A 24,716-nucleotide genomic window follows, 5' to 3' on the forward strand; every position below is an offset into this window, starting at 1 on the left:
CAAATTCATCATAAATTAAAAGGAAACAACTCAAAATTTGCATCAAATTACTTTGCGACACTTGTGGATAAAATGCAATTTTCTCATCAGTTTTAGAACAATCAAGAGAGCCCTACGAGCTGATGTAGTGAAAAAGCTATTAATTAGATAAAACAATACACGGATTTAACAAGATGTAAAATAACCTTAACTACATCGTCTATTGAGTAATATTAGAAATCTTCTAACAGGATACTTATACCTACTTACTTAGGTATGTACTTAATTAAATTAACGATAAGCGTGATCAATATTCAATGAGTAAGTATTGAATGAAGCTGTGGTGCAGATATGTTTACATAGGGAAGGTTAGCTTGTGTAACAATGTAAATTGGTTTTGTGTCATCATTTACCTTTGGATCGATCCTGGATATTCATGAATAAATTAAGTTGAACTAAGTGTCTTAAAATATCTTATATTGTTATGGTCTGTCGGTTTTTCTTAGAAATTGGACAGGCTATAGGCGCAATTCGGGAAATGAATTAGAGATTCACTAGATATGAAATAGTAAAGATATGTGACGTTCCACGGCAAAAAGTACTTTATAGCGGCTGGCGCTTACGCTGTTATTAACGCCGCTCCAATATTCAGCCGGGGCAATGGTACCTTTTGCCGTGGAACGTCACATATCTTTACTATTTCATATCTAGTGAATCTCTTCATTTCCCGAATCGCGTCGTATAACATGTAGTGACTAAATAGTCCAACCCTTTTTAAATTTCAATGTATTTCCTTGATTTTACCACCCAAATAGCAATCTTCCAAAGCACATGTGTCACATTTTCTGCTCAAGTAGCTGTGTCGCTGCAACAGCATGTCACTCGCCACACTCGCCCGGTTAGAAGGGTCCGATTGACGGGCCGCGCTCGGCGAAGCGCAAAACGCGCAAGTGTGCAGTGCTCCCTAAGTAAATTCAATCTCAATTCATTACGAATACCCAATGTAAATATTAATATTATATTTTAAATGTGTAGTCGCCGCTGCTTGCTGAGATTTTGTTTTTGTTATGTTGTAGGCAAATTTGTAGTAGATACCTAGAGTTTGCTCCTATTTTGCCTAATTGCAAAATATCATAACTGTAGATGTCATGATATGAATTATGAAAGTCATTAAACCCAATTATCCAATTCTGAATTTTTATGTGGTATGATATCCTGTTCAAGTAACGTTAAACTCAATGAATCATTTTACCTCCTAAATATAAGTAGAATATAAAGGTTATATATTTGACTGAATATCAAAGGTAGGCAACTAACTGCCGGATTCGAACTTTAAGATACGTCAATTAATAGATCTGGAAACGATATGGATTAGATGTGTCAGTGTCAAAACTGACGTATTTGTTTGAAGAAACGTCACATTTGACACTGACATATCTAATCCATATCGTTTCTAGATCTATTAGTTGACGTATCTTAAAGTTAGAATCGGGCCGTAATTCTAACTATTTTTTGTTACTAACTAAATAATATAGGCAATAACATAAAAAAATCACAGAAAGTAATTACTATAATTTTACAAATAAGTAGGTACGTATTTTTAATGCAATTTAAAAACAGCATCGGTTTATGATCGCGTAATACTAGCACAATAGACGGGATTTGATTAGCCTCAGATATGATAAGGACTAATTTCTAAAGACGCGGTATCAGATCCCGACTGTAGTTGATTTAATTGCTCTTGTGGAAGTGGTAATGCGTGTGCGCAGCCGCGCTCTGTTTACGACCGGCCAATGTCAGGTTTGGCAACAGTCATTCAAGGATGGTGCTTCCTTAAACATGTTTATTGACTATTTTTCGTCATGATTAGTTTTTGTCATACAATTAATACAAAGCAGGTATATTACACTCACTACCCACCCACTTGTGGAGTTGGTGGAGGAAATTTTTTATTTCGAGTTAAATTAGTAATCACTTACTATATAATATATATACTGTGCATTCCGTAAGTTCGTCTATCTAATTGGAATTCTCCCCTCATCTACTCGAAGGTTAGCTGGAAGAGATCCCTCACAGGGATAAGTTCGCCTTTGTACCTTTATTTCTGTAAATATTATGTAAACCTGTGTTGTGTGCAATAAAGCGATTACTACTACTACTATATATATGCAAGCAAGAGGCAAGCACCTTGCTAGCATTGTGCCGGCTTTTTGCCACGGCTTATGGATGACACGTTAAAACGAGCCGTGCAGTGGCGTAGCTAGAGGATATGGCGCCCGGGGCAGGCACCAAATTTGCCGGAGGGCCAGATTACCATCCGCATTTCACACTTCACAGTGGTGGTAAATACGACTGACGAAAGTATCCCTGCTGTGCCTTTGGCAAGGCGGAGAGGTAGTCTTTTGCCCATTTTGGCGCCCCCCCTTGGACGGCGCCCGGGGCACGTGCCCCCTCCAACCCCCCCCCTAGTTACGCCACTGGAGCCGTGTCCGAGCCGAGGTCTTTCGGATACTTCGTTTTCTATAGAAAGCATCATGTGCTCTGTGCTCAACTATCGGCTCAATTCAAACAATGCTTCTAAGAAATCACTGCGGTACGATACCGATCTGTCAGTATCGTAAGTGACGTTTTTGATCTCTTAGAAGCATTGCTCCAATACGGCCGTAAGTTTTCATATCGGTATTAAATAGATTGAAACCGCACAAAGAGGTAGGTAAGTTACAGACTTTAGAATTATAAATACCTAGCCGCAATTCGTAATTTCAAGCTTCTTACCGAATTTACCGATCCATTATAATGTAACTGTAATTATTCTCTTAAGATAATTAAAACCTAGTTTCAAGTAGGTAAGTACTTACGACATACCTACCTAATCAGTCATTGGGAATTAAAACTTATAAAACATTCAGTTTCAATCCAAAGCCAATTATCGTTCGAATTCTTATATTTTTCGGTTATTACGTAATTAAGCTGTTACATTTATGACAAATTCTATTCTATTAATAAATATAATGTTTTGTTATTCCGCTGATTAACATGGATTAAGACATAGAGTATCGACGACACGACCTTAATATGCAAAGAATTTGCATCGGCAATATTCAATATTTAACTTCGTGATCGTAAATATTTTTGCGACGTTTCAACCCAAATTTTGTTTATGTAATAAAGAAAGTGTTCTCTGCATTTTACATCAGTTCTGTGTAATTAAGTCTTAAAAGAGGATATTTATTTGATATGAGAATTGCTCAATATATTTTGCTAACATATTATGTAAAGGAGCTGCCCGCGTAGCCAAGATGCCAATCGCTTACGCTCCGTAGCGATCGAAACGCAACTGTCACTGGACACACTACGGAAGAGTGATAGCGAGACATAATGCTTTTCGTTGTCGAAGCGATAGCGATTGTAACCTTGGCTAGGCCGGTTGAACCGTGATAATAAATTAATAAAGCGGGTTCCTCGTATGGTGATTATTTTACGTTTAAAGTACATTTGATATTGTTAATTTTATCATTAAGTACCTATATATATCCAACATAATGCATCGACGATAATTGATGTTGATATAACATGGAATAGCCGGGGTATTTAGGTACTCTTAGAAACAAACAAATTTTAATGGATAAACCAGTCTGCAACAAAGTTTTTATCCAGTGTAAATTACAAAACGATACCATAATTTGACCAACTCAATGTCTGATTCTCAGAAACGAGTCAATAATTTCCTTGCTTCTTCATAATGGTTTGTGTATTTATTTTTTGTGTAATCAATTTCAGGACCAGTAGTGTTCCCCCCCTCGCCGCCCGGTGACCCGTCCCAGACCAGCGGCGTGGTGGTCGGTGCCTCTGGCTACGGCTTCGTGCCCCCGGGCTCGCAAGGTAAAATCTACCCCTCCGGCCGGTGATTCACTAGTCAACGTAGTTAGTACTAATAAACATGGGAACAATAATTAATACCACTTTACAACAATACTACTACTTTTGGCTATTTAAATAAATGCCAGCATAGTTAATTTTTACTTTCTGAAGAATTTAGACCGTTCTCCCAATCATTATTTATTGTTCTCATGTAATGCCACACCGCACTCTGATTTCCCTGAACTTACCTCAGAATTGAGCAGCTTTAAAATGGTGGTATAAATAAGTTTTAATTCTTGCGCAGTCGCTGATATTAAGTGATATGTGAGAGAAGTTTAATACATATCCATCTCTTTTATTATAAATTCTAGATTTATAAGCTCATTTGACTGTTTGAACTACTGTATAATACTAATACTTGTTAGGTATCTTTTAATTTTGTCTTTTCTAGTTAACAGTGGAAAACTAAGTTGGCTATAGAACTATTAAGTTGATTTCTCACCATTTTAAAGATTGCTTGGATTTTATTGTGATAGTGTGCGGGGTTAGTTTAGAAAATAGTAAATTATTTTATAATTGTAGAGGTAGTAACTAGTATAAATGCATGGGTATTTTGTGCATGTATCCCAGTTTGGCGGTTTAGCTTATATCTTAGTTCCTTATTTTTTGTTTGCATTATGTACATAACTGTCTGAAATTTGTAATAATAATTTTGTGTTTCAAATATTTTGTTTTTGTTATGACTGTTATGAGTGGACATGTATAAAATAGAGAATGTGTACCTTGTATTTATTAAGTAAATAAGTATTGTAATAATAAACAATAATTATTGCTAACTGTTTTATTATGGATTCCTTTAGGATTAAGTTGCACTTATAAAATATGCATGATTGCACTGCACGAAGGGTTGGTATTCGTACAGATTATCAGTAGTAAATAACAGGTGAGGAATAAACGGTAAAATATAAATCACCTATTTAATAACGGCCTTACAACTTTTTTTCAATGATTATTTTATTTTGTTAGTATTTGTGTTTTGGCAGAGATAAAATATTCTCTTGGCACTGCACTGAGCAAGTGATTTAAAATAAAATAGTCGTAATTTATATTTAATTAAATTTTCATTAATGCTAAATCTTTCCACTATTTACGAGTATGCCTACTCTTGAATTGTTATTTAATTTTCATAGTTAGAAAAAAACAACAGCTCTTAATCATTAAGCCCATCCCTATATAACTAACTACCTACATTTGATAAAAAATATACGAGTATAACACGTAAATATACAGGGTGGAAAAATAAGTCGGGCCCTGGAGGGAAACTACCTTAAATCCTTAAGCTAGCTCATTTTACTTAAAGGAGACATTCCTTTATTTTTAAAAAGAAACAATACTGCATTCAAAGATTTTCTAAAACTCGCTTGCCTCGCCCGGGACTCGAACCGACTAAAAATTCCAAAAAATAAAAACTCGCAATTTTATTCTACTAGTCGATACAGTTAATGTTAATGATAACATTTCTCTAAGAAACATTAGGTCTTACACTCGTCTGTCGTACAAAATATCCATAAAATCTAATATTTAGTACTTAAGGTTTTTTTAGACAAGCCAAATTGAAGAAAAAATGAAACATACTTTGAATGCAGTTTTGTTTCTTTTTAAAAATAAAGGAATGTCTTATTTAAGTAAAATGAGCCAGTTTAAGGATTTAAGGTAGTTTCCCTCCAGGGCCCGACTTATCTTTCCACCCTGTATATATTATTACGATGATTAGTTGTCTTACAATAAAGGAAAGAACGTAACTAAACTAAGCCACAAACCATACTTGGGCAGCGGGGCAGCAAAGGTAATGCCGAACTCGTTCCGGCTACACGCTTAACCTTCACCGTGCCGGATCATTACTTTTCCTCTTTAACTTTATTTATATTTATTAGTATCTTTTGTCAGCGGCTCGGTTAATCACGACTTTGGTTAGTAAGCGAGTGTTGCTCAAGCGGAAGCGAGGTAAAGAATTCAATTGATAAAATCAAGTCAGCTGTTAGGCGGAGGTTCAAGGGTAAACGATGTAGTTTATATATTTAATCTTAGGACGTGTACGACCGCAATAGTGGTAACATACAATTTAGGTACTTAGGTACTGTATTTAAATACAGTTTACACTATCTCTCGCATATTTGAGACAGTATAATCATTAAATTTATGGATACGATACCTATACTCATTTTACATTACAAATGTAGTTAGGTTACTTACTCACATACATACATTACATCTATTATGGTAGGGGAGATGATAAATTTGGAGTTACTCAAGCGTCGTAGAGACCTACGAGTATTTGATTCGTAAGATCAGGGCTATCACCGCGAAAAGCGAAGTTCGCAAATTGCGGGGATTTTTCTCTGTCACTCTAATTACGCCTTCATTGGAGTAAAAGCGAAAGATCCCCGCAATTTGCGAATTTCGGTTTTCGCGGTAGCCGCTCAGGTGATAGGAAGAATAAAAGATTTTTCTTTTCCAGTGGTCAAGGAAGCGAAACAGATTTTTAGAAATTGGTGGGGGTTGGTAAGCAGTTAAAAATTCTTACAAAGTAGATTGTGGATTTGGTCATGTTGGTCCAAGTTAGGCCCACTCCACACTAGCGTCTCTCGAGCGTCGGCGTCTAGTCAACTCTACGGCTGCTGTTCGACACAACGTTGCTGCAACTGCGCAGCGACGCCATTTTCTATTGTATTACGCTGACTAGACGCCGACGCTCAAAGGACGCTAGTGTGGGCATAAAATAATTCAAAATATTGGCCTATTTCGGAGTTAAAAAAAATACCGGTTCCGAGCCCTGCTGGACCAAAATTACCAAATCCATAATTTACTTAACGATGTTTTTACTGCCCAACCAACCCTCACTAACCCCCCCCCCCCCTCCCCACCAACACAGTTAAAAGTGGATAAAGTAGATCTTAGTAAGATGTCACTCATAACTTAATCTGACGTGCTCAAGTAACTTCATAAAATAGAGGAAAAAGCCGACCAGACAGACAGTTTTTAACCATATGATAGAAATGTATTTTCTCAAATACAACTTTTAAAGTTGGTTTTATAAATGGCCTAACAGTGAATTCATAATAGGTTTAAATAGGCCCCTAATATCACTTGAGGTAGACCAAGACAAGTCTGCGGCGATTTTGATAGCATACGCAGTGCAAGTGTTATTTATGTCCTAATTTCATAAAAGTTTGACGTTTACAATAACACTGCACATTACGTGTGCTATCTTAATCGTTGCAGACTTTTCTTGGTCTAACTCTAGACAATTAATCGAGTTGTTACAAAACGTTGTAATATAGAATAGTCAATTTAATAGCAATTACCAGTGGAGACACGTATTAAATAAGATTTAAATCAGCTTTTTGTGAACTAACCTTGGTAAATAAAAGTTTGCTGAAAGTTGTTACTGATATGATTTAAAAAAAAACTACCGACAGACAGTGACCTTTTTACACGAACTATCAAGTTTTATGTGTAAATGAAACCTGTTCATTTGTTCAATTGTAATGAAAATAATAAATATTGAAATTATAATACATATATGTATTTAGTCTTCCTGCTTGTTATTTTAATAAAGACTCATGGGTCATCCGGCCGGGCTACCGGGTGATATGTGAAATTATAATATATGTATTTAATCTTCCTGCTTGATTTTTTAATTAAGGCTCATGGGTCATCCGGCCGGGTGATATGTGACGTTCCACGAGTAAAGGTACCTTAAGGCGGTTGGCTCTTACGTAGCATAGTACCGCATTAGTATTGGAGCCGTGCCGCCATAAGGTACTTTTACCCGTCGAACGTCTCATATATTGATTCGGTTAAACTATGTTCTAATGTATGGGCAAGAAAAACTAATTATAGCCAGCATTCTATGAATGTAGTATGATACCTTTGGGTATGGTGCTTTACGCACACTAGCGTCCCTCCCCCTCCCCCTGACGCAACCCCCCCTTTTAGCATGAAATACGTCCCGGTTTACGGTTTTTTTTTATTTTTGAGAAAAGTATTAGAGTTAGGAAATAAGTGTCAAGGTAATAAATAATCCTTAATAAATTTTAAACAAAAAAGGTTATATACAACTTTTTAGTAAGACTCACCATATTCATGTATTAACTTGTTGAAGTTCCTTATAAGTTAGTACGTGATAGTACTGAAAAAAATCTTATACAGAAAATAAGCTTGCAAGGTTATTGTCCTGTATGATTTCTTTTAGTACTATCACGTACTATGTTATATTGATCTTCTGCAAGTTTTTCAACGGTTAAATTTTGTCGAAGTTCATCTAGCCATAACATGAATATGGTGTGTCGTATCAAAAAAATGAATATAACCTTTTTTGTTTAGAATTTAATAGGGAACATTTCATTCATTGACCCTTTTTTCCTATATTGTATACTTTCCCCAAAAAACAAAAAAAACTCACAACCGGGACATATTTATGCTAAAAGGGGGGGGGGGGGTTGCGTCAGGGGGAGGGGACGGGACGCTAGCCTGCGTAAAGCACCATACCCAAAGGTATCATACTACATTCATAGAATGCTGGCTATAATTAGTTTTTCAAAAAACACAATTTGTCCGAATCATATTGTGCGCCATAACATAGAACAAAACTAGTAGGAAGGTTACAGTCTGTGAGCTCTATGTAATAATGATATTTATTCTGGTTCTCAAGTAGAATTGGACGTAATCGGAGAAAATTACATTGTTAGTTTGATTTAGTTGAAACAAGAACAGTAAAGAGAGACATTTTGTAAAATACTTAAAGTAAGAAATATATTTAAAAAAATATACATAATAATACATAATAAAAAATATATCAACGTATTTTTTGCCAACCTGTACTATACTTTTAACACCTAATTACATTACACATATTAACACAATTATTATTGTAATATAAATTTATACAGCTCTATAATTTTCTGACAGAAGCATAAATCACCAAGGCTTAAAGATGTGACACTCTCCGTTTAAATTATCTCTAGGGATTTAATTATGACTTTTCAAATCATCAATCAAATATGAAACATTTACGTTAGCGTTAATTATAATAATTATACATTGATGGTTATTTTTTAATTGACTTTGTACGATAAGTTAAAAAGGTGTGAGTTAAGAGTATTTAGAAAGCAGAACAGTAGTATTTACTGCGATATTTGATTGATCCGGATGCCCCATTAAGAAAAGTTCATGAAATTCGGAAATATTGGTAATAAACGCAGCCTAGTTTCGTCAGGTTGGCTTTACATAGTTGCGTATCAACAATGCCCAAAAACCCTGTCGATAGCGACGTACTTACATGCTTTATTTTAATAGTAGCTTATTAGGTGTGTAATTTACTATAGGATATTGCACCGTAAGTGGACCCAAATTGAAGTTCGTCACTGTACATTTTCTGATTTCCAATCCAAACTGGTGTTTTAGAATACCTTAATTGCCTAACAGAAGTTATGTTACGTCTTACTTTGTTATGTAATTTTTTCCCGGCAGTTCTGACTGACTGATCTATGAGGTATAATAACATACAAGTATTAAATGGAGGTAAGCATTTTCAGTTAGGTTTTATTTCAACATTTTTCGAAATTTAATATTAGTGTGCATATCTAAGTAATTACTGCATGAACCCAAAATATGCAGGGTGAACCGTTACCCCTATTATAAGGGGCCAGGGTAAAACAAAGAATAAGTTTAGCGATGAATTAATATAACAAATACACACACGTCTCGACGCCCTACGTTTAAAAATGAGCAAACACATAAATATGCATTAGTTAAATATCATAACAGCAGCGGTCCAGCTAGGAATGGTCGGGATGCTTCAATTAATTTAATAAGTACGAACTCTTTTATTAAATCAAAATGGCGGCCCCGCGCTGGCGTGATATGTCAATTTCATAATTAAAGTGCGTTTGACCGTGAGCTAGGGCCAGCGGGATTAGAAAAGCGCAATTTGAATGTGTGGGTGGACCAAAAATACAAATAAAGTCATCGAGAGTTTTAACCAAACCCAATTACAAAGGGTTGAAATACATTGGCGCAAAAGGTTAGTGATTATAGGTGTATCGGGTTCTTATCGTTAAGCATATTATATGGAAGGAATCATAAAAAAATTAACTCAAGAAACTGTTAACTTCTATTCTAAAAGTTGTCACATTTAAGAAGCTAGGAGGATTTAAATATGTGAACTCTGTAGTTACAAGTCACCTTGTAGTAAAAATAATCAGTAATTTTAAATAAGTAGTTCTATTTTAACACTAATACCTATGACACTAATGTACGAAGTAAGTGGCGTGACGCATTCATGTCATTCATGTTATTAGATATCATACCTATGGTAGAAAAGTATGTAAACAAACAATTCAACCAAGACGCAGAAAAACAAATACGTTCCGGAAACTTGAGAAGTTTCTAACTCTGGTAGTTTCAGAAGCTTTTTGCCCAGACTGCAAGTTTGAGTATGTACTTTTTTATCAGATCGATACCAACACTTTGTTTATCTGTGTTGACAATATAAGAAACAATGTGAATAATAGAGTAATTGAATTATCTAATACAGTATGCATATCTGCGAAAACCATTTATTAAAACTGGTTGATGGGTAATTAACTAGGGGCAATTGATCAACATTTACTTTGGTATTGTAACGCGTTTGCGTTTTGTGTATTGTTTATGAGACAATTCAAACTTTAACATGAAGTTTAACGTCTTGTTTGACGATGTTTGTCTTCCAAGTGCGATTTAGATTCACGAGATTGTAAACAAATAATAGAAGGGGGTTTTAAAATAATATAAAAATATTAAACTAATTTATTTTAGATCTGCCGTAAAAAGTGTCCGAATTTAAATAAAACAGGTAGGTACCATTCTCATTTTTCTGACCTAATCATTAACGGAATTGAGTACCTACTTATATGGTTTGACTTATTACTCATATTGTATACTTGATAATAATAATTCTTATTGTATTCCAGTATAATATCCAGTACCTATCCAGCCTTTTGATGAAGTTTAAAGTATCTTGTTTAAGAAATAATTTAGGCCCCATTATATAACTAAACTTAAGGGATGAATCGTCAGAGACTACTACTAATATGAAATATCTTTTCTTGTTTTCTAATATTGCCGTTTTCTAAGAAGTTTAGTCTCTCAAAAAAAAAAAAACTATTACCCGAATCCGATACAAACCCTATTAGTACAAAAAGCTAATAGGCTAGTGATTAGTGCTATCTACAATCAAACGGACTTTATGAGCTTACCATTTAATAGGTAGGTACCTACTAATTTTAGTTTAATTAGTATCCACATTTTTTGTGATGGAAACACCTTCGTAAGTTATGGAGGCTGGTGTCGTGACGTCGCGGGGCGGAATCGGCGTCGCGTCGCGTCGGCGCCGCGCCGGAACCCGCTGAAGGGTTGCCCCGTCACAAATCAAGTTATGAGCAACGCCACAAAAGGAAACTTTGTGCATTTCCGAACCGGCGGGCGTGAAATCCGTACAAGTGCCATTATCGACCGTAACCTCCATTGTTTAAGGGTGTATAAGGGTGGCAGTGTGTGTGTAATTTTTGAGTGCCCTCTTCAACTGATGTAACCATACTAGAGTAATTAACTAGAATTTTTTGTTGTTGGTGTGCTAACCGAAAAGTGCAACTATATTGGGTGGAGACCTTTTATTAATTAAGAGCCTTTTATTGTAAACAAAAATTAAATAATTTTGTTGTAAATATATTTATTCACTGCCCGCGACTTCATGTGCGTTCCATAAGTATCCCACTTCCATCGTAAATTTTACCCCCATCTAAATGTGTTTAGCGTTTTAACCGTGAAAATGTAACAAACACAGTTAACAAAATTTGTTAAGAATTTATTAGTCACAACTGTCACAAGATAACGGCAGCGGCAAACTGTTGTAAGCCACCCGTCGCTCAAAGCAGCAGTATTTTTTTTAGTGTAATTACCAAATTTTGATTCACGATCCACGTCAATCCACTCAAAAGCAAGAAATAAATAAAGCGGTTCACTCTATATGCTGTATATTCCTACCCGAATTGTTTTACACTATCGCCGTTATGCCGACTTTACACTTGCTCATGCGAGTAGTACGGAGGATGAATTAATTAATTTTTCTCTGAATTTTTAGTAAGGACCATCCAGGAGTCTGAAAAATCATAATATTTCACAATTTGAAGTTGAATTTTCCCAGAAATTAACACGATGTTAACGTATAACTAGAATTTAGGACGACTCACGCCTCACGCTAGTCCGGGCCGAGACCGGGCCGAGCCGGCCGACATGTCAATCTTTATGACGGCTGATCGATGATCACGCGGTGCTTTCCATAGAAAACGAAGCGCCGGAAGCTCCGGCCCGGTCACGGCCCAGTCCAGCGTGAGTCAACCTTTATAAGTACAAAATTTACAATATTTATATTTGTACGTTATTTTTTGCAGGTCCTGCAAATCCGAGATATTTCTACCCAGGGTTTTTCCTAAGAAGATAGGAAAAACATCTAGCAAAAAAGACCATTATAATACGAATTTGTACAAATGTTATTTAAGAAATGAAATTATACATTTGTAATATACATATAAGCCTCATTCCACATTTATATGTTCATGTGTAATGACTGTATAGGTATAACTTAGAAGTAAGGTCAGGTGGGATAAGAGAAACTATGAGGGAAAGTGGACACTCGTAACGACAATAAACAGTTAGAGATACTTAAAGATATTAAAAACTTAATTAAATTATAATACTAAAAATAAAGCTAATCCATAAATAAAATAAACTTAAAAATATTTACGTAGAACGACTTTTCTAATACGGTTTCTCTTACCCCAAGAAAAATATATATAAGTAGTTATTTGTTTTACAAGGGGGCAAAGTTGTTGTTTAACCGCTCGTGCTAATATTGATACCCGAGCAAGCGAAAGATTCCAAAATTGAACCACGAGCGTAGCGAGTGGTTCGAAAAATGGAATCTTGAGCGTTGCGAGGGTTTCAAAGCACGAGGGTTAAACAAAATTTGCTCCCGAGTGAAACACAAAATTTTTCACCACACCAGCCCAAAGCAAATATTAAATGTAAAATATCAAACAAAATCATACCAAATCAAATCCAAATGAATGTTATTAAATATTTATCATCCAAAATCATCATTTAAAAGTCAATTCTAAAACATAAGAAAACAACTCAAAATTTGCATTTGATTACTTTGTCTCACATGTGAATAAAATGCACCTTTGCTATCCGTTTTTGAAGTGCAAAGTAAGCCTTTCCGAGCTGGTGTGGTGAAAAAGTATGTTTCCCTTACCCTACCTGACCTAACGCAATTTACGCAATGTAGGTAATTTAAACAATTATTTGTACCTTTGAAACTGTGATAAGAAATAGTAACCTAAATTCATCATTTTAATTATTTTTAAAGGAGAGTTATTACTTTAGCTAATTAAGAACATTTGATGAGTCTAAGGCAATAATTTATGTAAAGGTTAAATGTCAGAAAAACTTTATACAGTGTGTAAATAAATATAGGGGTAAAGAATACAAATGTGTTTTTATTTTTTTACGCTTATTATTGCAAATTGCGAGGTACCTAATTAGACAAATAGTAACAAGGAGTGACCAATTGTATTTACGATAAAAGAACTAAGGACAATAACAAAATATAAGTTACCTGTTGGCGACTGGCTGGCACGCGGCCTCCTTCGAACATGTATTGTTTGTGAAACCTTTTAATTTGTGATTGACAGTCAGTCTGCCTGTCACCGTGTTACAAATAACATCCTTGTACCAAATATTGATTATTAAAATATTTAATTATACGAGTATAACGCGTTTCCATCATCCCATTAGATTAGTCATAATATTTACAGTCCACTTCATTAGCTACATTACCTTTGTTACTATACTTTTTAAACCTTTTTTTTTATTTTTATTATTATTTTGTGTCTCCTTTTGGATACCACGGGCCTATAAATCCCGGTCTTTTGATAGGCTTGCGTGGGGATATAGATCCAACACGTAGAGGCCCCTTGGAGAGCTTTAATGTCATGTAGAACGCCTGTTGGAACCCGTTCACAGGCGCAACAATAGACACCCATGAACCGGTCGCAGCAGGCATTGGGACTATTGTAGAAAAAGTGAACAGTATTCCGGTCTATGGATTGATGTTTGGGTGGACAATGAGACTGGGCTATTGTAAAAGAGGTCCGGACACCTGCCATAACAATGTTAACACCGTCATCGAGGCAGGCGGTGACTCGCCGCTGACTAGATGGGCCCCTGAAACTGCCGTCGCGAAGACGACCAGGAGCAACATCGGTGTGAGCGGCTCAGGGGTGTCGAGAGGTGTGCGCCGCTTTCTACCCAGTGACTGTTAACAGCCACTGTGCCAACTCGCGTCTTATGCATCTTTCACTTCCACCCCTGGAGCATATAGCTCTAGCGACTCCTCTCTGGACGGCCAATGAAGGCAAGCCAGAGCTGAGAGTCCTGCGGGTCCCCTTGGGGTCCACTCCGACCGACGAAGACACGCCGGAGACGGAGACCCTGACCGACTCTCGGGAGCACTCGGGTCCGTGGGGTCGTTACTCCCCAACAGCTCGCCACAAGCTGCCCTGCGGGCTTATTATTATCTTTATTTATTTTCCATCTTAGATTAGGTATTTTTATAATATGAATATAAAAGTAAAATACAAAAACACTTACAAAACAATAAAAATACATATAAACACATTATAAAAAACCTAACCTAGGGTGCCGCCAGCAGCGGGGCAAGGCCCAAGCTACCGGTGGTCAGGGCTGCAGAGAGAGGAACCGACGTACTATCCGCGCCGTGTCCAAGATCACCGCCTTCTGCATCTGTCCCTTGATCCAACCACCTAGCGAGAGTCTCTCGAGATGTTGGTCGAGACTCTTCGCTATTAAACCGTTCACTGAAACGACTATCGGGACAATGATCGTCGAATCAACATCCCACATGGCGGTTATCTCGTGAGCCAAGTCTAGGTACTTACTGGACTTGTCCTTCTCGGCCTTCACGAGATTCTCATCATTCTCTAGTTTTATTATTATTATTTGTATGTCTTTTCCATATCTCGGGACCATGGGGTCCCGGACCTTTGGGAGGCGTACGTGGGGCCGAAGCCAACAGCGCAGAGGCCCTTTAAGACATTTTAATTTAAGAGCAAGGGATACACATGGCGGATACCATCCCCGAACGCACAATGTGATACATCCGGAGATGGTCCCCGCCAGGTGCAAAGACTATTGCAGTGCAGCACTTTTGTACTGCGATGGGAACGAAGGTCATGGGCTATAGATTTGAAAGTTGGATGGACTGGATAATGGGCTATGGGAGAGACTAGCGGACACCTGCCGTGACAATCAGTCTCAAAATTGTATAAGACAGGTGGTGACTCGCCAACTCATTGAGTGGGCCCCGCAATGGCCGCACGCACAGTGCGACAACAGGGCAACACTTTGGAGCGGCTGTGAGGTTGTCGAGAGGTGAGTCTGCGGTAGCCAGATCCCGGTAATCCGTTCAAGGGCCGCCGGCGTTATGACATTTTACACTTCCAACCTGGAGCATAGGTCCCGCTCTTGCGACTCCACTCTGGCCGGCCAATCAAGGCAAGCACAGAGGCAAGGGCCAGATGAAAGTGCCCTCTGGAATAGGGGTCCGCGGTGTCGCCACTCACCGTCAGCTCGCCACAAGCTGCCCCCGCGGGGTTATTATTATTATTATTATGTTCTTTTTTATTTAATTTAATTTACATTACTTTTTTTTACAATAAGTATGCTTAAGCTACATTTTTTAGGGTTCCGTACCCAAAGGGTAAAAAAGGGACGCTATTTCTAAGACGTGGACGTCCGTCTGTTTGTCACCAGGCTGTATCTCAGGTCATGAACCGTGATAGCTAGACAGTTGAAATTTTCACAAATGATGTATTTCTGTTGCCATTATAACAACAAATACTAAAAAATACGGAACCCTCGGTGGGCGAGTCCGACTCGCACTTGTCCGTCCGGTTTTTTTTTAGTTTGTCCCGAGAAAAAGTATACCTACATATGAAACAAAATTAGATTTGCGTTCACAGATGCGACGGTAGCCTCTTTCATCGTGTCACATGATCCATTTCACCTTCTGAACGAAATCCTTGAAGATGGGTTACTTTTTGCGTCGAAATGTATGGACGTGTCGTGTCTTTGATTTGCAGATACCATCGTGACGAAAAATTTGAGATTTTTAGTTCTCGACTCGACATGTGACGTACCAAAAATTTTTATGGTATCGTCTTGGGTCGTCCCATTCGTTTTTCGTCAAGTTCTTAAATTAGTCCTATTCTGCTTTCGTCACCCATTCTACATTCGTCACAATCGTCGGTGGCTTTCAATGTAGAATGAGTGACGAAAGCAGAATAGGACTAATTTAAGAACTTGACGAAAAACGAATGGGACGACCCAAGACGATACCATTTTTATTTGGTCAATATTTACAGAAGTAAGAACTGTGTTTATGAAATAAGTATGTTGTAAGTATATGAGTAGGTACATACCTTATTATTATTCTAAGGCAATCACAGTGCGAATGTCAACTCCGAGGATTTAGGGGCCGAGGAAGCGGGGAATGTACCCATGCCCATGTGATAGTCGCAGATTTTTTCCATACCGTACCTCAGATCTGGTGTGCGTAATGTACGTAAGTAGGCACAATTAGTACACAATACTATATACCTGCATTTTACATAATGTACCTACACCTAGTTGACGTAATATACTTATTTACACCGATTCGACATTGTTGTTCGTGTAGTAGAGGAAAATTGTTAAACTATATTTTGTCAACCATACAAATATAGTAAATACATCGAAGTGAGTAACACGCGTATTCGGGAAACGAGATAATCACAAGATCTAGAGACGATATATGTAGAGATCAACTAGATTTACATTAGATATAGACTAGATGTGACTTGGATATCTAAGTCATAACTTGTCGAAATCGTTCAAGAGGACCTCCAGAATCGCGGAAACGTCAAATTTGACATATCTATCTTACAAATATCTTTAAATTATCCATATCGTAACTTGTTGAGGTCTAGTAGAGATCTAATTCATTTCCCGAATCGAGCCGTAATTGAGTAGGTAAACTTAAATTTAAAATAATAAAAACTTTCAGTCCATATTATGCTCACCCTTGTTATAATATATTTTCAAATTAGATTTGTTTTCGGGTACAGCCCATCTCCATCTCTTTGTACCTATCTGTGTAGAGTGTGTAGTGTGTTTATATGGAGCACGCCATCGCCATCTGCTTTGTATTCGCAATACGCTTATCTTCCCAAGTTTGTCACCGGCTCAATCCTCTCGGCTTGGATGCACAATTTTCACGGTACCTTTTGATATTCAAATCACGGTCTGTCTTTGGCCAAAATTGGTGTTTTATCTATAATTTCATGCACTTTTGTGAGCTTCAAACAAAGAACCTTGTGTGGCATTATGACCCGATCTCAAAATAAAAATAATAAGTATTAACTTGTTAACATTTTTATCAAACACTTAATACTTACCTACTTATTATTATAGTTATCTACATACATATAAGCAGAAGCATAGCAGAAGGTTTTTATGTTTGTTACTCCATATCTCCGTCATTTGTGGACCGATTTTGAAATTATTTATAAGAATATACATACAGATTGGTCCCGTTTTTGTCAAAACTCAGTTCTGATGATGGCATCCATGAGGGACCGAAGGAACTCCTCAAATGTTAAAGGCATACATATGGTAATTATAATATTTTCATCAACAAATCAAGCATTTAGATTGTAAAAAGTAACATTTGATGAAGTGAAACTGCTAATGATGATTGGAATGGAACTCTTCAACGACGCCTAGTACACTTTTGGCGATTTCAATTTCGACTTTGACTGGGACCCGGATTCGAACCCGGGCCCGGTTAGTTCCTTCCACCCGACCCTTCCAGAATCGAATGCTACTAGAGAAGTGAGTTAGGTTAGGTTAGAACTGCGACCCTTTCAGAAACGAAATGCTAGTAGAAAACGGTGACGAAATGGATTAATTGTACTATATCTGGTGATCAATTAAATACCAGCCAATAATTTGTATGGCATTTCAAACTGTTTTAAGAAGGTTTTTTTCTATTATGCATTATTTATATTAATAAAAATATAACGAAACTGTTTAGGTACTATTCTACACATGCAAGTAAATTTAATTATAATACTTAAAAGGAACAATTATAAATAAATGTCATATATAAAGGAAAATAACATATTAAAATATCATCACCATCATCATCATCACGACACTTTATTTAAAACTATATTAGAAGGCAAGATCGAAGAAGAAGAAAGAGGAAAACCACGAGCAAGCTATACACAACAACTAAAAGCAAAAGCCAATGTCGTGTCTTACAGGGACCTAAAGAACCTGGCCGAGAACCGCGAAAACTGGCCCATATTCCACCGACAAGAGCCATGCTCTTAAATTATGATGATGATATTAAAATATAAAAAAAATTAATTAATTTGTTTGATAAAAGAGAGGAAAAAGTGTTCTAAACAGCACAAATATTTTTTTTTACATGTTTTCGTTTTGCTCAATAAAGTTTTTTTTAATCACTTTTGGATGAATCGGGTCCATCGGTTTTTGTTGTACTGGCGTTGATACGTTGTTGTGCTTCATCTTCAGTTCAAGTAATACGGTGACTGAAAGTGAAAGCAAACACTTATTTAATATAAATCTAATAGATGTTAAAAAGTTATTTAGTAGGTGGCCATACCCACTGTTTGTCAGTACCTACAAAGATTTATTAATTACTTAAATTCCGAAGGTTTATCATTTTGGCGAGCACTGAAGATCGATTCGCAGTTACAAATAGTTGTCGATTTGATATAATTCTTACAACACTCGCACGTATGTAGGTACTTACATATTAGTGCGAGGGAGATATACATATACTAAAGTGTTACAGGCCTATTCGGATTTCGAGATATTCACAAGATCTAGAGACGATTTAGAGATCAACTAGATCTACATTAGATATCGACTAGATGTGACTTGGATGTCTAAGTCATAACTTGTCGAAATCGTCCAAGAGGACCTCCAGAATCGCGGAAACGTCAAATTTGACATATCTATCTTACAAATATCTTTAAATTATCCATATCGTAACTTGTTGAAGTCTAGTAGAAATCTAATTCATTTTCCGAATCGAGCCGTTATTCTATGGAACTTGCTAACTATGTAAACAAACCGCTGTATTGAAATTGTCTCTGACCGATGAATTTACTAGTGACTTTTGTTTACATAGTTAGCAGGTTCCGTATAATGACACTTTAATAACAGATATTTAAATTTCGAATACTGGTATAATGTATAATAGATAGATTTGTACAATTGATGCTTAATATAATTTCAAATAATGTTTTCCTGGCCTTATTGTAGGTACTATATGTGCTTTTTGTATGTGCATTTACACGCACTTGGATTAAACTACCTAAATTTATTATTACTTTGACATTAGTAGTACCCAAGTACCTACTTAAGTACACTATCAAAAGTCAAAATGTTTAATACATTATACAACCGAATTTAACAAAAATATATTTTTAATTCTTCTGTTGTTTATTTAAGAGAAGGTGTCTAGAGTCGGATCAGGCATTTATGGCAAGGTGTGGGAATGGCCACTCTTCGCTGTATGTACAAAGTCGGTGCAGGTGTGGTGAGTTAGCTTAAACGGACTCTATTTAAAATATAGTCGGTACATTTCAATCCTTAAGCCCTATTTAGACAATGCGACAACTCGCATGCGAGTTTCATTACATTGCGGTTTTTGATCGGTCGGTTGAATTGGACGTAACCACCAGTCCGCAATGTAACTAAAATCGCATGCGAGTCCGCGCGCCGTCTAAATCAGCCCACACACTTGTATCACAATCACAATGTAAAGTGTAATTCTATAGAACTTGCTAACTATGTAACAAGGCCTATTGACTTCCTTGAAACGATGTGACCCTTCAAAATTTTACATGTGTTGTCCGTTCCCAGACGAGATTGCCAGTAATTAATATAAAAATATATTTTACTACAGCAACATCGCTAGAACTGGCTTTGTCTATAGTTACGATTTCTAGGAACAAATCAAATTATTTTATAAAATATATTTTGATTTTTATTTTATGAAGTAGTCTTATGTAAATTATTTATTTTTTGATATATGTAAATAATTATCTATTATATTTCAGCTTGTCTTTGTCTATGTTCATAAAATCTACGAAGGGTAGACGTGCCTCTACTCTCCTTAATAAAAAAAAAATCTTTGTCAATAGGCCTCTTTGATAGGCCTTGATTTGAGTCTGGCCGGTAAGAACATAGGTCATTACAAAAGTCTGTAATGTCAATGCTGTCAGTAAAGTCATTTAACGCAAAAATATCAGTTTTCATATAAAACGATTTATTCACTTGAAATATATTTATTTACCTATTAACTTTAAAAATAAAAACTATTCATATGCAACATATCTAAATGCGTCTTCGCACAGAGTTAAATTTAAACCGTAGTCTCTCTTCCTTCCTTGCTGTATGTATGCGGCAATGGCGACTTCATCAACAGTTCTTATCCGGATTATGAAAAGCCCTAACGTGTGTGTGGAAACCGTTGTAGTAAACCAGAAACAGTGATAATTTCAAGGTAAGAAATATATTAATCTTTAAATAAAAATGAGCGTGCTAATTACCAAATTCAAATATAATAATTTAATCTTACTATCCCCGTAAGTCCCGCGGACTCTATATCGCGTCCGAAATTATAATAAAATTCATCATAGATGTAAAACCCCAGATTGTTTAAGCTGGTAAATTTGGACCCTAGGAATTAGCGACGTTAGTAATTAGGAAGTTAGATTATATTGTATAATTTGTGCCTATTTTGTTTTAGAAAGTGAATCAGCAGATGGCTTGAGCGTGAGATAATATAATATAATCCTCAAAGGAGGAAAGGAAAAAGCTCAAAGGGCACGTATTAGTGGAGTGTGCTCAAGCCATAAAAAGGTCAAATACGGCGTTCACTGAATAAGAGATTTCCTTTGGTAGAATCAATCTTTGTGTTCCTAAAATGTATTTAAGAAGTGGAGCCACCCAGATTTTTGATGCAGGTGGGGGGGTGAGGGGTTTTAAGGGTCGGTGACGTCTGAGGTTAATATTTTTTAAAGTATAGGCTCTATGTCAAGTTTAGTATCATTTCCAACTAAATCAAAGATGTAGACATAGATTTCATCTAAGTCGGTTCAGCCGTTATTGATTTTCCATACAATCTTACACCTTCCTTTTCACTTTTGAGAGATTTTTTTTAACAAAAAGTATCCTATGTTGTCCGGGACTAAAACTATCTCTATACCAAATTTTATCTAAATCGGTTCAGCGGTTATTGGATCCCCATACAAATTTCCACCTCCCTTTTCACACCCTTAAGGGATGATTTTTGAGATTAAAAATATGCTATGTTATTCCCTGAGACTGAAACTATCTCTGCGCCAAATTTTAACTAAATTGGTTTAGCGGTTTAGGCGTGAAGAGGAATTTAAAAAAAAAGTATTTTTTTCATATTTTATGTGTTTTTATTTGGGAATGGTGTCATTATGATATCATAAATGAATTCGGCATCCCCGATTTATACGAATACGATACCAAACTTGGCCTAGTAGCTTAAATGACATAGATATCAAGATCAAATTGAGAGCCCCCCCCCCTAAAAAATTACATCAAAAATCTCGGTGGCTCCACTTCTTAAACCCAACCTTGGGTCCTAAGGACCAATCCTGCGAAAGGAAATCTCTTGTTCACGCAACGCCGTATCCTACCTCCAGCACCTTCTGCTATATCTGCCGCATATCCAAACTAGTTTCCCGGTGACCAAGAACGCTGCGCGGAGCTGTGAAGCAGAAAATGTCCGATAACCGGATAGATGTAATAACAACTATTGCTCCTAACATATATACAGTAATCCTGACAGGAATAAAAATATTTATATCTTAATAATACGTAACTTTTTGTTACCTTTTATATTTGACGAATTTCTAAATATAGTACCTAATCATTATCTTTTAACGTATTTTTATATTTATTTGTGATATGCTAATTTAAGAGCCCAACAACGTGCACACTAGGCACTGCTAAATAATCGTGATTATTTAAATTTAACGACAGGTATTTAAAAAAGGGGCCGCTACGGACTGTATTGTGTATTTAGGTACCTTTTGAATACATCAAACTAGTTTTTATGTTGCTGGATTCGTCGATCTATGAGCTCAAAACAAAAATGGCCGTTTTAACTTTGGACGGGTAGTTTGATGAATCCAGTAACATAAAAACTAGTTTAATGTATTCAGCAGTGGCGCTAATGTGCACGTTGATGGGCTCTTAAAAACCTGGCCCCAACAAAAAAGAAAAAAAAATACAAAAAGAAATTCCCTCTCCGGGATTCGAACCCAGGACCATTAGCTTCCTGAACTGGATTACTGCCAATACCCTCTAGGCTAAATGGGTTGTCAATTCTAATTACAATGGTATCCTACCAGAGCGCTAGTAGTATAAACGAACTTTTGAAAGGGACATTTTTTGTATGGAGTTATCCAAATTGAGTTGAGTAAACCAAATTGAAAATGTCACTGAATGATGATTTCAGTATGGCGGTTTGTTTACATAGCAAGTTCCCTCGAATGACACTTTACTATTGAGATGCATGCCAGGAAATACTTAATTTATAAAGTCTCGAATGTTCTTGGCATATTTACCTTTTTACGTATGCAATTGCAGTCCTTTCGAGCAGTGACTGGTATGACATAGCGTTTATAAACTGGATAGCCTGTGAATTAAAATAAAAAAAAACATACTTCCAACGTCTCTGTAGGCCTAGCACATAATTGGCGCGACAGTATCTCGCGGCGAGATAGACTACCCGACATTTTCTAACAATGTTAATTGATGAGGGACGGGCAGTCTATCTCGCCGCGAGATACTGTCGCGCCAATCATGCGCTAGGCCTGTTGGGTAAAGAGCCTGTTACACCTTACTGCATTTAGTACAAGAGAGACGCTGCAATGCGTCGAGATTATATCCTATTGTTTCTTACATATTGCGGCGTCTCTCTTGTCAGTTACTAAGGAAGGTGTAACAAGCTCTTTCATAATTCATAACTACCTATTCCAACTCACATTTATAGATGTGTCTATCGCGAATTTATTTTATTACCTTTATTTACCGACGTTTCGACACAGGTTTCACTGGTCCTGGTCGCGGCTAACTGATGTTCCAGCAAAATTGCACAACAGAAATTTTTGCAATTACCCGACGAAAAGAGTATGAAAAGTTTCGGGTAGACATCACATTTTCAAACCACCCACTACACATAATGTTAATTATTGTCAATAGTTCATATTGTACCCACGTAGTTCTTGAGTATTTAGCAATGTGAGAGAAAGACGGACGGACGAGGCCACACTATATGGTTCCTTTTTACCTTTATTGGTAGAAAGGAACCCTAATAGTGTGGCCTTGTCCGTCCGTCTTTCTCTCACATTGCTAAATATGTCAAGAACTACGTAGGTACAATATGAATTTGAAATTTGGAATAAGCTAGGTATACTATTTAAAACTTTCGCAAAAAGAAATTTAAATATTTGGTTGTAGGTAAGTATATGTCAAATTCTAACAGCCTGTCATATTTCGTCGTGTGACGAGTAAAAGTCACTAAGTACTAACACAAGTTCATAGCCATAGTGAACCATATTAGTAAGTACGAAAAGAAGGTAGAATTTTGTTTAATTTTTTTTAGTAATTAGTGACTATTGCTTGTCACCGGACGATTTCGTAATCGGTCACTAATTTCTATTATTTAAAATTCACTGTACAGTCGCCATCATATATAATATTGGAGTAGCCAAGGTACTCACAAATATCAGAACGCGCCTCTATAGTCAAGGCGTTACGTTACGTGTTCAATGTTCATATATTTTTGAGCACCTCGACCGCTCCGATATATCTGATGGCGACTGTATGTGTTTAAAATAAACACGAGTTAAAAAACAGCTAATATGTATGACATGCTAAACGAAACGTACCAACTGATGCACCAGATTTTTTTCCATTTGTCATAATGGCAACGGTGGTAACAGCTGCACTGCCACTTGATCCTTGTCTCTTGTCGTCTCCGCCTGAACGAGAGGCCACACTGGCAGCGGCTGCACTTCCACCTGAGCCCTTGTCATTTTTGCCCTTGTCGTCTCCGCCTGAACTAGAGGCCACACCGGCAGCGGCTGCACTTCCACCTGAGCCCTTGTCATTTTTGCCGTTGTCGTCTCCGCCTGAACGAGAGGCCACACCGGTAGCGGCTGCACTTCCACCTGAGCCCTTGTCATCTCCGCCTGAACTAGAGGCCACACTGGCAGCGGCTGCACTTCCACCTGAGCCCTTGTCATTTTTGCCCTTGTCATCTCCGCCTGAACTAGAGGCCACACCGGCAGCGGCTGCACTTCCACCTGAGCTCTTGTCATTTTTGCCCTTGTCATCTCCGCCTGAACTAGAGGCCACACCGGCAGCGACTGCACTTCCACTTGAGCCCTTGTCATTTTTGCCCTTGCCATCTTCGCCTGAACTAGAGGCCACACTGGCAGCGGCTGCACTTCCACCTGAGCCCTTGTCATTTTTGCCCTTGTCGTCTCCGCCTGAACGAGAGGCCACACCGGCAGCGGCTGCACTTCCACCTGAGCCCTTGTCATTTTTGCCCTTGTCGTCTCCGCCTGTACGAG

At 37.1% G+C, this 24,716-nt stretch overlaps 1 protein-coding gene across 2 annotated transcripts in view; it reads left to right on the plus strand.

Annotated features, from left to right (window-relative positions):
* Positions 1-12,489, plus strand: part of LOC134664419 (uncharacterized) — a 38,521-nt gene extending 26,032 nt beyond the window's left edge. For both annotated transcript variants that reach the window (XM_063521053.1, XM_063521062.1), the window contains 2 exons: positions 3,760-3,861; positions 12,333-12,489. In XM_063521053.1, coding sequence (XP_063377123.1) covers positions 3,760-3,861; positions 12,333-12,382 — 152 coding nt within the window. In that variant the 3' untranslated portion in view covers positions 12,383-12,489. The remainder of the gene's footprint in view (positions 1-3,759; positions 3,862-12,332) is intronic.
* The last annotated feature ends 12,227 nt before the right edge of the window (positions 12,490-24,716 follow it).

This window comes from Cydia fagiglandana, chromosome 1 (genome assembly GCF_963556715.1).
Source record: "Cydia fagiglandana chromosome 1, ilCydFagi1.1, whole genome shotgun sequence".
NCBI classification, from domain to species: Eukaryota; Metazoa; Arthropoda; class Insecta; order Lepidoptera; family Tortricidae; genus Cydia; species Cydia fagiglandana.